General features: G+C 49.1%; 2 protein-coding genes across 7 annotated transcripts; one reads left to right on the forward strand and one right to left on the reverse strand.

Moving 5' to 3' along the window:
- Nucleotides 1-96: 96 nt before the first annotated feature.
- On the forward strand, nucleotides 97-3,937 carry BCS1L (BCS1 homolog, ubiquinol-cytochrome c reductase complex chaperone). Of its 3 annotated transcripts, none has more exons than XM_019976778.2 (8): nucleotides 97-240; nucleotides 1,444-1,812; nucleotides 1,911-2,050; nucleotides 2,263-2,457; nucleotides 2,678-2,741; nucleotides 2,969-3,138; nucleotides 3,369-3,486; nucleotides 3,628-3,937. In XM_019976778.2, the coding sequence occupies exons 2-8, from the start codon at nucleotides 1,493-1,495 to the stop codon at nucleotides 3,878-3,880; spliced, it is 1,260 nt and encodes a 419-aa protein (XP_019832337.1). In that variant the 5' UTR covers nucleotides 97-240; nucleotides 1,444-1,492; the 3' UTR covers nucleotides 3,881-3,937. The 3 variants fall into 3 exon arrangements, with proteins under 3 accessions (XP_019832337.1, XP_019832344.1, XP_019832353.1); XM_019976785.2 differs by having other exon boundaries at nucleotides 224-285; XM_019976794.2 differs by lacking the exon at nucleotides 97-240 and adding an exon at nucleotides 336-733.
- A 449-nt stretch (nucleotides 3,938-4,386) lies between these two features.
- RNF25 (ring finger protein 25) lies at nucleotides 4,387-13,320 on the reverse strand. 4 transcript variants are annotated; one of them, XM_019976854.2, is made up of 10 exons: nucleotides 13,189-13,320; nucleotides 10,735-10,809; nucleotides 10,406-10,508; nucleotides 10,252-10,319; nucleotides 10,087-10,156; nucleotides 7,086-7,157; nucleotides 6,844-6,987; nucleotides 6,421-6,510; nucleotides 5,246-5,380; nucleotides 4,387-5,042 (listed from the first exon to the last, which is right to left on the reverse strand). In XM_019976854.2, the coding sequence occupies exons 1-10, from the start codon at nucleotides 13,227-13,229 to the stop codon at nucleotides 4,464-4,466; spliced, it is 1,377 nt and encodes a 458-aa protein (XP_019832413.2). In that variant the 5' UTR covers nucleotides 13,230-13,320; the 3' UTR covers nucleotides 4,387-4,463. The 4 variants fall into 4 exon arrangements, with proteins under 4 accessions (XP_019832413.2, XP_019832407.2, XP_070628443.1 ...); XM_019976848.2 differs by having other exon boundaries at nucleotides 6,421-6,513; XM_070772342.1 differs by lacking the exon at nucleotides 6,844-6,987 and having other exon boundaries at nucleotides 6,421-6,513.
- Nucleotides 13,321-13,356: the final 36 nt, after the last annotated feature.

Here is a 13,356-nt window from a genome sequence, read left to right on the forward strand (position 1 = left end):
TCCTTGTGAGGCTGGTGGAATACTCTCTCTATGGTTCTTCCTATCGTTTCCCCCCGCCCCCACCTCCTCTCGCCCTGAAGCCCGAAGAGTACCATCGAGAGTTGTGGAGCAGAGTGGTGTGGCCGTCTCGGTGGGTGTGACGGGAAGTAGATGAAAGAATTCAGGGGCGAAGCCAAGTGGAGAGTGCCCAAAGAGCCGAGGGGTGAAACCATCGAGAGGAAGGGCCAGAGAGTCATGGCGGTAAGGGGGAGGAGTGACTGATTGCTGCAAACCACGCTGCTGGAGGCACGAGCTGGGGTGTGGAGGGGGTTCGGGAGGAGGCTTCTGGGCGTCCGACAAGGACCAGGAGCTGAAAGGGCTTTGTCTGTGGCCTTCCACGCATAGGAATTTTGGAATTCTGGATCCTGTTCTGAGCTTCAGCAGAGTTCACTGCTGTCAGTTCACCGCACTGCGTGCCGGCATAAAGCAAACCGGCGGGGGGTCGGGTGAAGTGTGCTAGAAACGATTTGACCTCCTACCCCTTTTGGGATCTTACAGCCTAGAATCAGGCCCAGTCACATTTTATTGCGGGGCGGGGAGTGAAATTCGGGGGAATCTCCGTGGAAAAGGTAGCAGATGGGCGGGATTTGAACTCTATAGAGATTGAGGGAAATAAAATGGGCATTCCGAGTCAAGGAGGAAGGAGGCTTGTATATTTGTTCAACAGAGAATATTGGGAACTAAGCCATTAAAGGTACGTGGGCCCCGTGTTGTGGTGGCAGAAGAGTTTTCACCTAATTCAGGGACCTGTTGAGAGCCAGTCATTGGAGGTGTTGGAATAGGGAAACTAATGGCATTGAAGCAGAGCCTTATGAAGAACACTCTCGACACCTGTAGAGCAGTTTGGTGAAGCATGACCAAAGTGGAGATCCACTAAGATGCCACTTCAAGAATTAAAATTAATTTCGAAGAGACAGTTTAGATGGGAGGTAATAAAAGGGCTAACAGGACATTAGAATGTAAAGTAGATGAAAGGATACCTGAAAGACATGATACGTGATAGCAAGGCATGAGGATATTGACAGATTGACAGAAGAGAGTAACTTCCCTGCTCATTCTGGCCAGTGGGCCCCTGTCTCAACTGATCCCAGGGACCACAAAAATGCTGTCCATCTATTATCCTGAAGTCGGTTATATCATTCAGTCAGGTTTAAGGAATTCCAGAATAGTGTCTGGCAGGACACAGGTATGAAACAGGATAATGAAAGGCAAAATGGGCCAAGTGGCTCAGTCTCACCCCTTGGGTCCAACACCAGCCCCACCTCATGAAGGGAGGGTATTGAAGGACGTTGTAATACTGACCTGTCATTCCTCTCCCAGCTTCTGTGGGGCGCGAGAGGAATTTGAGTCCTTTTTTAAAACTAATTAGTGCTTTATCCCATCTCTACTGCTCCCCATCTCCAGGTCTTGAAAATGCCTCGAGGCCCGTGAGGTTCAGTGTTTTCCTTTCAAGATGCCCCTCTCAGACTTTGTTCTGGCCCTGAAGGACAATCCCTACTTTGGGGCTGGATTTGGGCTGGTGGGTGTGGGCACTGCCCTGGCCCTGGCCCGGAAGGGCGCCCAACTGGGCTTGGTGGCATTCCGGCGCCATTACATGATCACACTGGAAGTCCCAGCTCGAGACCGGAGCTACGCCTGGTTGCTTAGCTGGCTCACCCGCCACAGTACCCGAACTCAGCACCTCAGCGTTGAGACGACGTACCTTCAGCATGAGAGTGGCCGCATCTCCACTAAGTTTGAATTTGTCCCCAGCCCTGGAAACCACTTTATCTGGTAAGGCTGGAAGCCAGAGAGGGCTCTGAGAGTGGAAAAGAATGAGAGGAGGTGGACTTGACCTGTTTGTTCACCTCATTTTGCTCATTCTTATTCAGGTATCAGGGGAAATGGATCCGGGTGGAACGGAGCCGAGAGATGCAGATGATAGACCTGCAGACGGGGACTCCTTGGGAATCTGTCACCTTCACGGCTCTGGGCACCGATCGAAAAGTTTTCTTCAATATCCTGGAGGAAGGTGTGGGATGGCACAGACGGCATTTTTGGGGGTGGGGTGGGGGTGGCAGTTGCAGGGATGGAGTATTTGACATCAAAGGAAGAGAAGCTTGGAGAGGCGTAATAGGAGGATCTGGGCCCATGGAGCAGGGCCTGGGGACTGTTTGGGCACAGCTCTGCCTAGTAGCATGGCAAAGGGTAGTTATGAGTTTTGTCTCATCTTCCCCCTCCCAGCTCGAGAGCTAGCCCTGCAGCAGGAAGAAGGGAAGACAGTGATGTACACTGCTGTGGGCTCTGAATGGCGCCCCTTTGGCTATCCACGCCGCCGCCGGCCACTGAATTCTGTGGTTCTCGAACAGGGTGTGACTGAACGAATTGTCAGAGACATCCGGGAATTCATTGATAACCCCAAGTGGTACATTGACAGAGGTGAGAAGCAGCTGAGGTCTTGGTGGCCAGGTGGGGCAAATATAAAGCTCTATCCTCATTCCCATAGATGAAAGGGAAAGAAAGGTTGCCTGAAAGGAATGATTGCTTCCAATGCCAAGGCCATCAGGCCTCCAGGGAGCAGGGTTGGGGATCAATGTGGACATCTAGGGCAGAGTACATGATTCATTTGCCTTGACGATCATCCTGGCTGTATTCCTAGGCATTCCCTACAGACGTGGCTACCTACTCTATGGGCCCCCTGGTTGTGGAAAGAGCAGTTTTATGTGAGTAGAGTCAAACTTATCTTAACCCTCAAATTAGAGAGAAATTGGGCTGGTGGGGTTGGAAAGGGAAATAAATGTGGGGAACAGGAAAACATGAGACACATGGAGCACTACTGTGAGGTGGTGGAAGGATTAGGCCTCAGATTCAAAGCTAGTACTGGGAGGAACAAGCAGTTGGACCCAAGGACCAGTTCCCAGCTTGCCAATTACCTGTCACCCCTCCATAGCACAGCCCTGGCTGGGGAACTGCAACACAGCATCTGCCTGCTGAGTCTCACGGACTCCAGCCTCTCAGATGACCGGCTCAACCACCTGCTGAGCGTGGCCCCACAGCAGAGCCTGGTGCTCTTGGAGGACGTGGATGCTGCCTTTCTCAGTCGAGACCTGGCCGCCGAGAGTAAGTGAGGGGGTGTTCACGGCACGGGGCGGGGGGAGAGAGGGTATTTCTCAATGAGGAACAGTGGAATAAAGGAGAAATCCAGAGAGCAGGTGGAGGATACCTGGGTTAGCAATCAGAGTCCACTGGAGACATGGATAAGTAGGGGGCACGGTAAGCAGGGAGCAGAGAGGGGTGCTAATTTGAAGTAGGGCTGTGATCACTCATGCTTCCTCTATGCCTTCCTCCAGACCCAATAAAGTACCAGGGTCTAGGCCGGCTCACCTTCAGTGGCCTGCTCAACGCCCTGGACGGTGTGGCTTCCACCGAAGCTCGCATAGTATTCATGACCACCAACCACATCGACAGGTAAGGAGTGAGGTACTCAGATCTGGAGGCGAGACTCCATCCCCCTCAGCCTCTCTGGAGGATCAGGAGGTTCGGAGGAACCATTTTGGGGGTGCCAGTGGCACTGCTGCTCACGACTGCTTTCGCTGCCTCTCTTTTTAGGCTCGACCCTGCCCTGATACGCCCCGGGCGAGTAGACATGAAGGAGTACGTGGGCCACTGCTCACGCTGGCAGCTGACCCAGATGTTCCAGAGGTTCTACCCGGGGCAAGCAACTTCCCTGGCTGAGAACTTTGCAGACCGTGTCCTTCAAGCTACAACACAGATCAGTCCTGCCCAGGTGCAGGGCTACTTCATGCTGTATAAAAATGACCCTGCAGGGGCCATTCAGAATGCAGAATCTCTGAGGAGGTGACAACTGGGCTGTGCCCAGCTTTCTTCTCCAGGAGATCAATAAACACCTGCCAAGCTACTTTAGTGTCTGACTTCCCTCCTACCCCGCCATATTGGCACTTGAATAAAATCCTGGGGCTGTAAACATAGATGCCTCCAGAGACCCTCAGGTATCCACGTATACAAATGCTAGGGACGTAGCCTGCCTAAGACAAGGTGGGAAGAAGAGAGACTGTAGTAAACAGGAAAGTACTATCCTCTACCTAAAGGTATTCAGATACATATAGACAGAGAAATGTGGCTGCATGCACAGTGGCTTATGTAGCAGGGTGGGGCCTGCATATTCTTAAATGTTGGCCTCTTCTGGTTTTCCTTGGAACCCACTATTCTAGCTGAGATGTCAGACTCTTCCTTTATCCAGACCTCAATCTCTTGGGAGAAGAGATTTCAGAACAAAATTGGGGCTACTCGGGCATGCTCGTCTTCCTGGAAATTTAGAAAGAGCCACACTTCACGGTTAGGCACTGGTGAGTAAGGAAAGCCAAACAAGGCCAATCTCTTTATTACCCATTCCCGACCCAATTCCCTGTCCCCCCACAGTACTGCTAGGAACCATCCTCTGACTCGAGGCTCACAGGTTCTCTTCGAGGACCAGGCCGGTAGGCTCCCCGACCCCGAGGCAGGCGGGGATAGGAAGAAGCTGGTGTCCGATTCTTGGCGCGTTCCCAGTGGGCACAGTCCCGAGTCCTGCGGGGTGGGGGACCCTGCCATTCGCCGGGCCCCTTATCTTGGGGAGGACCTTTACCCCCTTGGTTATGAGACTCTGGCTTTAGGTCCATGGACTCCTTGAGGGGCCCCTCAGGAGACTGCAGTTTCTGGGTGTCACTGGTACCTTTGAGGGTATTGCACTCCCCTCCTTTCAGGTGCCTCCGTTCAGGCTGTCTCCATGGGCCTCGACTGGCCCGGCGGGGATCGAGCACAGCTTTCTGGGTCTCGCCCAGCTTTGGCAGATGTGGCCCAGCCCCTGGAGTCTTCTCACATGTGTACTGGGAGGCCAGAGGCAGAGAAACTGACAGGGCAGTGTGAGTAGCTGATGTGGTGGATGGTTTGGTGGCAAGGGTGCTGGGCTGGTGGGATCCTCTGGAGACATCTATAGCTGACTCGGGTTCCAAAGGGGCAGGAGGCTAGGAGGAAGTAAGTAGAGACAGTGATGGAGATATAGTTCCTTAGAGCAGGGAACTGCAGGACCCTTGCCCAGAGTCCAAGCTGACCGCCATCAGCCTAGACCTCCCAGGGTAGAGCAAAGCTCACCCATGGGCCATGGCAGGGGGTTGCTGGTTAGGAAGGTAGCTGTCATCAAGGGAGGAGAGGGAAACTCTTCTCTCACCTGCTGAAGGCTGATGAAATACCGGTTACGCTCAGCCTCAAGGTCGATGATGCCCCCCCTCTCCTGCTGTCTCTGGTACAGCCTCTTGCGCTCTTCTTGCTGGCGCAAGCTCTCTGCATCAGGCTGGTACAGCTCCTGGAGGAAAAGGAGGAGAGTGGAACAAAGGGAAGAATAAACAGAAAGCAGACCTGAAATCCCTGCTCTTCCAAGACTGCCTCAGGAGATGGGCTCAGGGTTCTTGGTTTTAACCCTTGGATTAGGCTCATTAGAGGGCTTCCCTCATAGCTCAGTTGGTAAAGAATCAGCCTGCAACGCAGGAGACCCCAGTTCAATTCATGGGTCGGGAAGATCTGCTGGAGAAGGGATAGGCTACCCACTCCAGTATTCTGGGTTGGAGAATTCCATGGACTGTATAGTCCATGGGGTCGCAAAGAGTCAGACATGACTGAGAAGTTGTGATGGAGAAGACTTAGAGTAGTGCAGCCATGAAATTAAAAGACGCTTACTCCTTGGAAGAAAAATGACCAACCTAGAGAGCATATTAAAAAGCAGAGACATTACTTTGCCAACAAAGGTCCATCTAGTCAAGGTGATGGTTTTTTCAGTAGTCATGTATGGATGTGAGAGTTGGACTATAAAGAAAGCTCAGTGCTAAAGAACTGATGCTTTTGAACTGTGGTGTTGGAGGACTCTTGAGAGTCCCTTGGACTGCAAGAAGATCGAACCAGTCCATCCTAAAGCTCAGTCCTGAGTGTTCATTGGAAGGACTGATGCTGAAACTGAAACTCCAATACTTTGGCCACCTGATGCGAACAGCTGACTCATTTGAAAAGACCCTGATTCTGGGAAAGATTGAAGGTGGGAGGAGAAAGGGACGACATAGGATGAGATGATTGGATGGCGTCACCAACTCAATGGACATGAATTTGGGTAAACTCCAGGAGTTGGTGATGGACAGGGAGGCCTGGCGTGCTGCAGTCCATGGGGTCACAAAGAGTCAGACATGACTGAGCGACTGAACTGATTAGGCTCATTTGGAATAAACTTTAGATTTCTGCTGGGGGCCACGGCTTTGCAGAGGGGGCCCAGGCAGCTTAAGCCCAATTCCTGAAGTCCCATTCGAAGCAGACAAGATGCCATTGATCTTGATTTAGACTACAAGAGAGTTCTCTTACCATGGGCTGCTGGGGTTCAGGGGCTGCTTTCAGGGAGGCAAGATCGTACACGAGTGGCTCTCTGCACACTGGGCACTGCACACCAACGGCCTTCTGAAAAGAGAGGTGAAATCACACCCCAGCTTCCCAGCCCAAAGCACTCGCTAGCTGGCCAGCCTCAACTGCAGAGAGTTGGGACAAAGGGGCATGGGCCCACCCACGCAGCAGTGAGAGGGCACAGAGCGGGGGCTGCCAAGCTAGAGGTCTGAGAACCTTCTGAAACCACATGCAATATGATTACACAGATATAATGATGCCCTTTTTCCTGGACAGAGGTGAACTTTCATTCATCTCAAAGGTACCTATGACCCTGAAAAGGCTAAGGCGGCCCTGGAATGGAGGGATAGAAAGGCTGTGAGTCATGTAAACGGGTGAGGAGTCGACCTGTTCGGGTGCAGCATGCTGCCGTTCCTGCTCTCGCTCCCGTCCCTGGGCCTGCAGCTCATGCTCCATGTGCTGGATGTACCGAGCCAGGCAGTGGCAGTGGAAGTAGTGGTAACAGGGTGTTTTGGTAAAGGCCTCCTTCTCCTGGAAGGAGGGTGGAGGGGGGACACTGTCAGCACTCTCCCCCCTGAGCCCCTGTGTCTGTCACCTGCAGACCCCCAGGTCCCAAGAGAGTAACCCACCTGGAAACCATAGAGGCAGATGACGCACTGGCCATGGGGGATGTTGTTATCTGTGAGAATTTCCTTCCCTTTCTGAGAGGAGAGAAAAAGCTGTTCAAATAGGGAGGCAGGGGCCGTAACTGTGAACGAAGCTTGTCAAGCTATTCCCAGGAGTGACTGGCAGGGCTGTCTCTCATGGGGCCAGTTTATCTCGTGGTCATGCATTTCAGTCTTGGTGATCATTTCTGCTTAGAATCAATCCTTCCCTATGTGCCACTCCTCCCCTGCAAATCTACCTAGCTCCAAAATCCAATTTAATTGTTTTTCCACTAAGTCACTTGAAATATTGGGGATGAAAATAAAAACTTAGAAAAAAAAAGTGTTCAGTTAAAACTCACATCTTCTGGGAAGCCTTTCTTTAAGTATCTCTCCCTCAATGGGCCTGTTGTGGAGTCAGCTTTCAGAAAGAAAGTGAAGGCATGGACACCCCAAACGGACAGAGAACTGGAAAGGCAGCAAGCTATGAAATACACATGCGCACTGTCACTTGGATAGCGACTACTCTGGAATTCCACAAAGTTCAAAGCTGCATCGTGGAGGCTGATTCAGAAATGCTACAGTGCTCCATGCCCATTCTGACTCTAGGCCACCCACCTTCATTCTTTTATGAACATTTTCCTTAAAAATTGAAAGCAGAGGAAAATAAGGCTGCATTTGTGTTTCTGATCTCAAACAAAAGTTAGCTGTGTATATTAACTTGTAGCTCGAGGCATAATTTCATCTGGGTTGTTTCCTTCATTAGGGTAGAAACTCTGAGGAAAAGAACCAAGACTCTTTCTATTCAGCTCCACTGGCAGACTACCAGAGATCTCTTCAAGAAAAGTAGAGATATCAAGGGAACATTTCATGGAAAGATGGGCACAATAAAGGACAGAAATGGTATGGACCTAACAGCAGCAGAAGATATTCAGAAGAGGTGGCAAAAATACACAGAATTATACAAAAAAGATCTTCATGACCCAGATAATCACAATGGTGTGATCACTCACCTAGAGCCAGATATCCTGGAATGCAAAGTCAAGTGGGCCTTAGGAAGCATCACCACGAACAAAGCTAGTGGAGGTGATGGAATTCCAGTTAAGCTATTTCAAATCCTAAAAGATGATGCTGTCAAAGTGCTGCACTCAATATGCCAGCAAATTTGGAAAACTCAGCAGTGGCAACACGACTGGAAAAGGTCAGTTTTCATTCCAATCCCTAAGAAAGGCAATGTCAAAGAACACTCAAACTACCGCACAATTGCACTCATCTCATGCACTAGAAAAGTAATGCTCAAAATCCTCCAAGCCAGGCTTCAACAGTACATGAACTGTGAACTTCCAGATGTTCAAGCTGGTTTTAGAAAAGGCAGAGGAACCAGAGATCAAATTGCCAACATCTGTTGGATCATCAAAAAAGCAAGAGTTCCAGAAAAACACCTACTGCTCTGTTGACTATGCCAAAGCCTTTGACTGTGTGGATCACAATAAACTGTGGAAAATTCTTCAAGAGATGGGAATACCAGACCACCTGACCTACCTCCTGAGAAATCTGTATGCAGGTCAGGAAGCAACAGTTAGAACTGGACATGGAACAACAGACTGGTTCCAAATTGGGAAAGGAGTACGTCAAGGCTGTGTATTATCACCCTGCTTATTTAACTTTATGCAGAGTACATCATGAGAAACGCTGGGCTGGATGAAGCACAAGCTGGAATCAAGATTGCTGGGAGAAATATCAATAACCTCAGATATGCAGATGACACCACCCTTATGGCAGAAAGTGAAAAGGAACTAAAGAGCTTCTTGATGAAAGTGAAAGAGGAGAGTGAAAAAGTTAGCTTAAAACTCAACATTCAGAAAACTAAAATCAGGGCATCTGGTCCCATCACTTCATGGCAAATAGATGGGGAAGCAATGGAAACAGAGACAGACTTAATTTTTTGGGGGTCCAAAATCACTGCAGATGGTGACCATAGCCATGAAATTAAAAGATGCTTGCTCCTTGGAAGAAAAGTTATGACTAACCTATATAGCATATTAAAACGTAGAGATATTACTTTGCCAACAAAGGTCCATCTAGCCAAAGCTATGGTTTTTCCAGTAGTCATGGATGGATGTGAGAGTTGGACTGTGAAGAAAGCTGAGCACCGAAGAATTGATGCTTTTGAACTGTGGTGTTAGAGAAGACTCTTGAGAGTCCCTTGGACTGCAAGGAGATCCAACCAGTCCATCCTAAAGGAAATCAGTCCTGAATATTCATTCGAAGGACTGATACTGAAGATTAGCTCCAATACTTTGGCCACCTGATGCGAAGAACTGACTCAGTGGAAAAGACCCTCATGCTGGGAAAGATTGAAGGCAGGAGGAGAAGGGGATGATAGAGGAGGAAATGGTTGGATGGCATCACTGATTCAATGGACATGAGTTTGAGTAAGATCCGGGAGTTGGTGATGGACAGGGAGGCCTGGTGTGCTGCAGTCCATGGGGTTGCAAAGAGTCAGATGTGACTAAGCAACTGAACTGAACTGAAATGGCAGACTACTCTTCAAATGTTCATTTATGGCTAGACCCTCCAGGCAAGATCTCTAGCTACTATCAGTTGCCAATGCCAGGAGAACAAGAAACACACTCTTGGTGAAGCATGAAAAATACAAGTTAAAGAGAAAAAATAATTTTGTCAAGATGCTGGTACACCCGTGGTGGATTCATGTCAATGTATGGCAAAACCAATACAATATTGTAAAGTAAAAAAAAAAAGATGCTGGAATAGGCAACTTGGGGAAGCTACAATGCTGTCTTTTGGGGAGATTTTTTGAAACAGAAGACAGTCTCATCTTTCTGGATCAGTTTTGGCCTTACCCAAACAAGAACTAAATGAATGTCTCCAAACATATTTAAGATTCTAGGCTCAAAACCTCTGTTGAGAGACACTGCTGTAGCTGGAAGGGAAGGACATTTCCGCAGGCTAGCACATCTCTTACCTCGATGAGTTCATAGAGCATGGCAGTACCCAGTCCAGCCTCAGCCACGTGACTTAGCGCCTGTGAGATCCTGGCGGGAGAGGGCAAAGCAAACATAAGGCTGCCCTTTCCACTCCAGACTGAGTTGTTTCCCACATTTTCCCTGCTCTGACTAGCCCGACTCACTTGTGGATCTGTTCATCTGAGAGTCCTCGGGGGTTACGGATAGAGATCTGTGGCACCTCATGGGGATACTAGAGGGAGAAAATAACATGTTACTGCTAAAGCCCTCTACCCCAAGGCCTCTCCCTTCCTCCCGTTGCTGCCATAGAGGCCTCACCTGTGTTGGAACCTGAAGCACCAAAGTGAAGCAGACATACTGGGAATCCTGGTCCTCTGCAGTGGCAGGGTGCAGGGTGATGTAGATTTCCCATGGTGATGACCTGCAGGTGGATGAAGTGGAGACCTGGGATGTGACTGTGCAGGGGCTTGATGAGAAGAGAGTGAAGTGGGCAGAAGAAGTGAGCTTCAGGCTCTTTCTTTTGGGGTGATTAAAGGAACAGTGTTTGTCTATATGACAGAAATATTTTTGAATCAAGGCTCACAGATACTGCATGGAATCCTCTTATTACCAAGGGGACTCCTGCCCATCTCCAGTTGAACACGTACCTGCCATTTCCTTTAACCACCTGTAGTTCGTCCAAGTAGATAGACTCTAACACTTCAACTTCAGAGGGAAGGACCCTAGAGAGACCAGGGGAGATTGACTTACTGTTACAACTCTTCATATTAAGTCCTACTAAGGTCAAAAAAGGCTGGCTTTGTAGAAAAATGGCCATCTGTCTGAGTGTATTCTCTTGCTGACCTCCATAAAAATTCAGGAAATGTTTGTCAAGTGGCCAGGTAGAAGCATGGGAATCAGTGTTTTAGAGATCATTTCTGCCAACAGATGAGCAAACAGATTCCCAAAAAGATGAAAAGGCTAGCCCAAATCTCAAGACTTAATGGAGGCAGAATTGGGACCAGAGCGGTTTCCAGCTGCCTGTTTTAAGTTTCATTGCACTGTTGGCTGTTTGTTAGTGGCCATCTCCCTGACCCAGAAATATGACATTCATTGATTAGCATTAAAGTTACCAATACCACTTCTGGCTTTCCTTACACCAGTGTTCATCATGGATCCCAGCATCTACACACACTGCCAATACCAGTCATTGCAAACCTCCTCAAAGGAGATACCAACTTGAACAAAACAGATCTATGTGCTGTAAAGGCTGTGCTGCAATGGAAGAGCCATCAGCCTTGGAATGAGGAACAGGTCCCAATCACTTACCAGCTATGTGATCTGAGTAGGCTCTTTTATCTGTCAGCCTGAATTACCCCGTCTACCACATATAGATACCATCACCCACTCCAGGGTTATCATAAGGATGAAAGGTGATTTGTTTATGTGAAGTGCCTAACAGTATTCTGACTATACTAGTTAGTCTATGTCCCCTTTTTTTCCTGTTTGTGTATAACCTTTTCCCATAAAAGGAAAGACAGAGGGATGTAGTTAATATATTTATGGTCCCTGTTGTCTGACTGATCTAGCTCAACCTGCCCAGGTCAGGATCCTGTGGTCCTGATGTAAATCAGAAGACACACGTTTCCTTAAAAGAAACAGGAGATGTAATGCCACTGAAGATGAGTGGCTGGCTAGAGGGCACAGCTTTACCCAGATAATATGTGGAAAGATACATGTTTGGTTTGCTTTCTCATACTTATATCTTATCCCTTCTTCACTAAGAACAGAGTTGCCCTAGCTTGATATATGTGTGTGTGTGTGTGTCTGTGTGTATACAGAGAAAGATTGATTCTCAAAACTTTAAAAGTCTTTTTAAGTCTTAAGCAGACAATATATAAAATAGATAATGTAGGTAACAGTTGAGTAGTTCCAGCTGGCAAGAGAGTCAGAATGTTAGAGCACCACAGACTAGCTGTACAGTCAGTACTGCCCTTGTCATGGCACAAAGTGTCCCCTTAGAATCTTAAAGTCCCCCTGAATAAGTTGTAAACTACATCTAGGAGGTCTCAAAAAAGGCTAGCACTGGCTGGGCTCCCTGAACCAACGAAACACTGAGGTACAGCCTCCATCAAGAGGTCCTTCAATACTTCACACACCCTACCTGTGACTTGGGTTCTGGATGTGAGATACGGGATGGGACGGTGGTAAGATGGTGACAGATAAAAAGGGAAAGGGGAACTGTAAAATGCCCTAGAACTAAGAACTAAGTTTTGGAATCAGATAACCTGGATTCCTAGTGATTACTATGTACCTTTTGGCAAATCATTTAATCTCTTCAGGTCAAGTCGTCTCAGGTGCTATACCACAGAGTTGCTAATGAAAAAGAGGCTTCTGTATGTTACAAACCAATCTTGATTCTCTCAGCTATTCTGAGGTGGATGACACACCCACTTTTTTAACATTTAAGGACACTGACTCACAGAAGCTAGGTGGCCTGGTCAGCATCACATAGCTAATAAAATGTGAAGTGAATCCATATTTATTTCCAAACCCCAGAGTCCTCCCAGGTTCTGGTCCCCTTGTTAAGAATGTTTAAGAGAAGGACTAGGAGAGCTTTTGTGAGGTGTAAAGCTTTATTCAGACAACAGTCCTCATTAATGCTATCGGTAAGGGAGACGGCTGAGGCTGAGGAAAGCCTCAGCGAAATAGACTGATTCAAGGGGAATGAGGAACGGGGGGGCTGACTGGAGGATATCGGTTCCGGGGATAAGGGATGGGGGAGAGATTTGATAAACTGGCATTCCCCCGCACCGGGACCCTGAGCAAATCCACTTCAGATAAAGAAAATGGGACGGGGTGAAGTCGGATGATCGAACCAGATAAGGCGCGGCCTGAACTGGCCAGGCCGGCGCTGATGCGGTCTCCCGGTCAGACAAGCGCCCCTCCACCACCCGCCCGCTCCTCAGCCCAGAACTCTCTTAAGTAGAAATGTCAGCGTCTCTAACATCCCTCATCCCTCGCCCCGCCACACACGCCCGCCGTACGGACCATCCGCGGCTGCCGCTAGTCCCCTGGACCGGATTCAGGCGGTCAGCCAAAGCCCATGCCCCCAAAGTTACCAGTCCTCATCCCCTGCAGCTACCGACGCAGACACCGCCATGTCTTCTGCAGCCCGCAGCCGGAACCGGAAATACTCTTCGCGCAGTCGGAGGCGGCGAGTTAAACAGGGGAGGGAGGGTGGCTAGCGGCCGTTTCTAGGCAACCGCCGAGTCCGGGTCCTTAGACGG

This window comes from Bos indicus, chromosome 2 (assembly GCF_029378745.1).
Source record: "Bos indicus isolate NIAB-ARS_2022 breed Sahiwal x Tharparkar chromosome 2, NIAB-ARS_B.indTharparkar_mat_pri_1.0, whole genome shotgun sequence".
Classification (NCBI taxonomy): Eukaryota; Metazoa; Chordata; class Mammalia; order Artiodactyla; family Bovidae; genus Bos; species Bos indicus.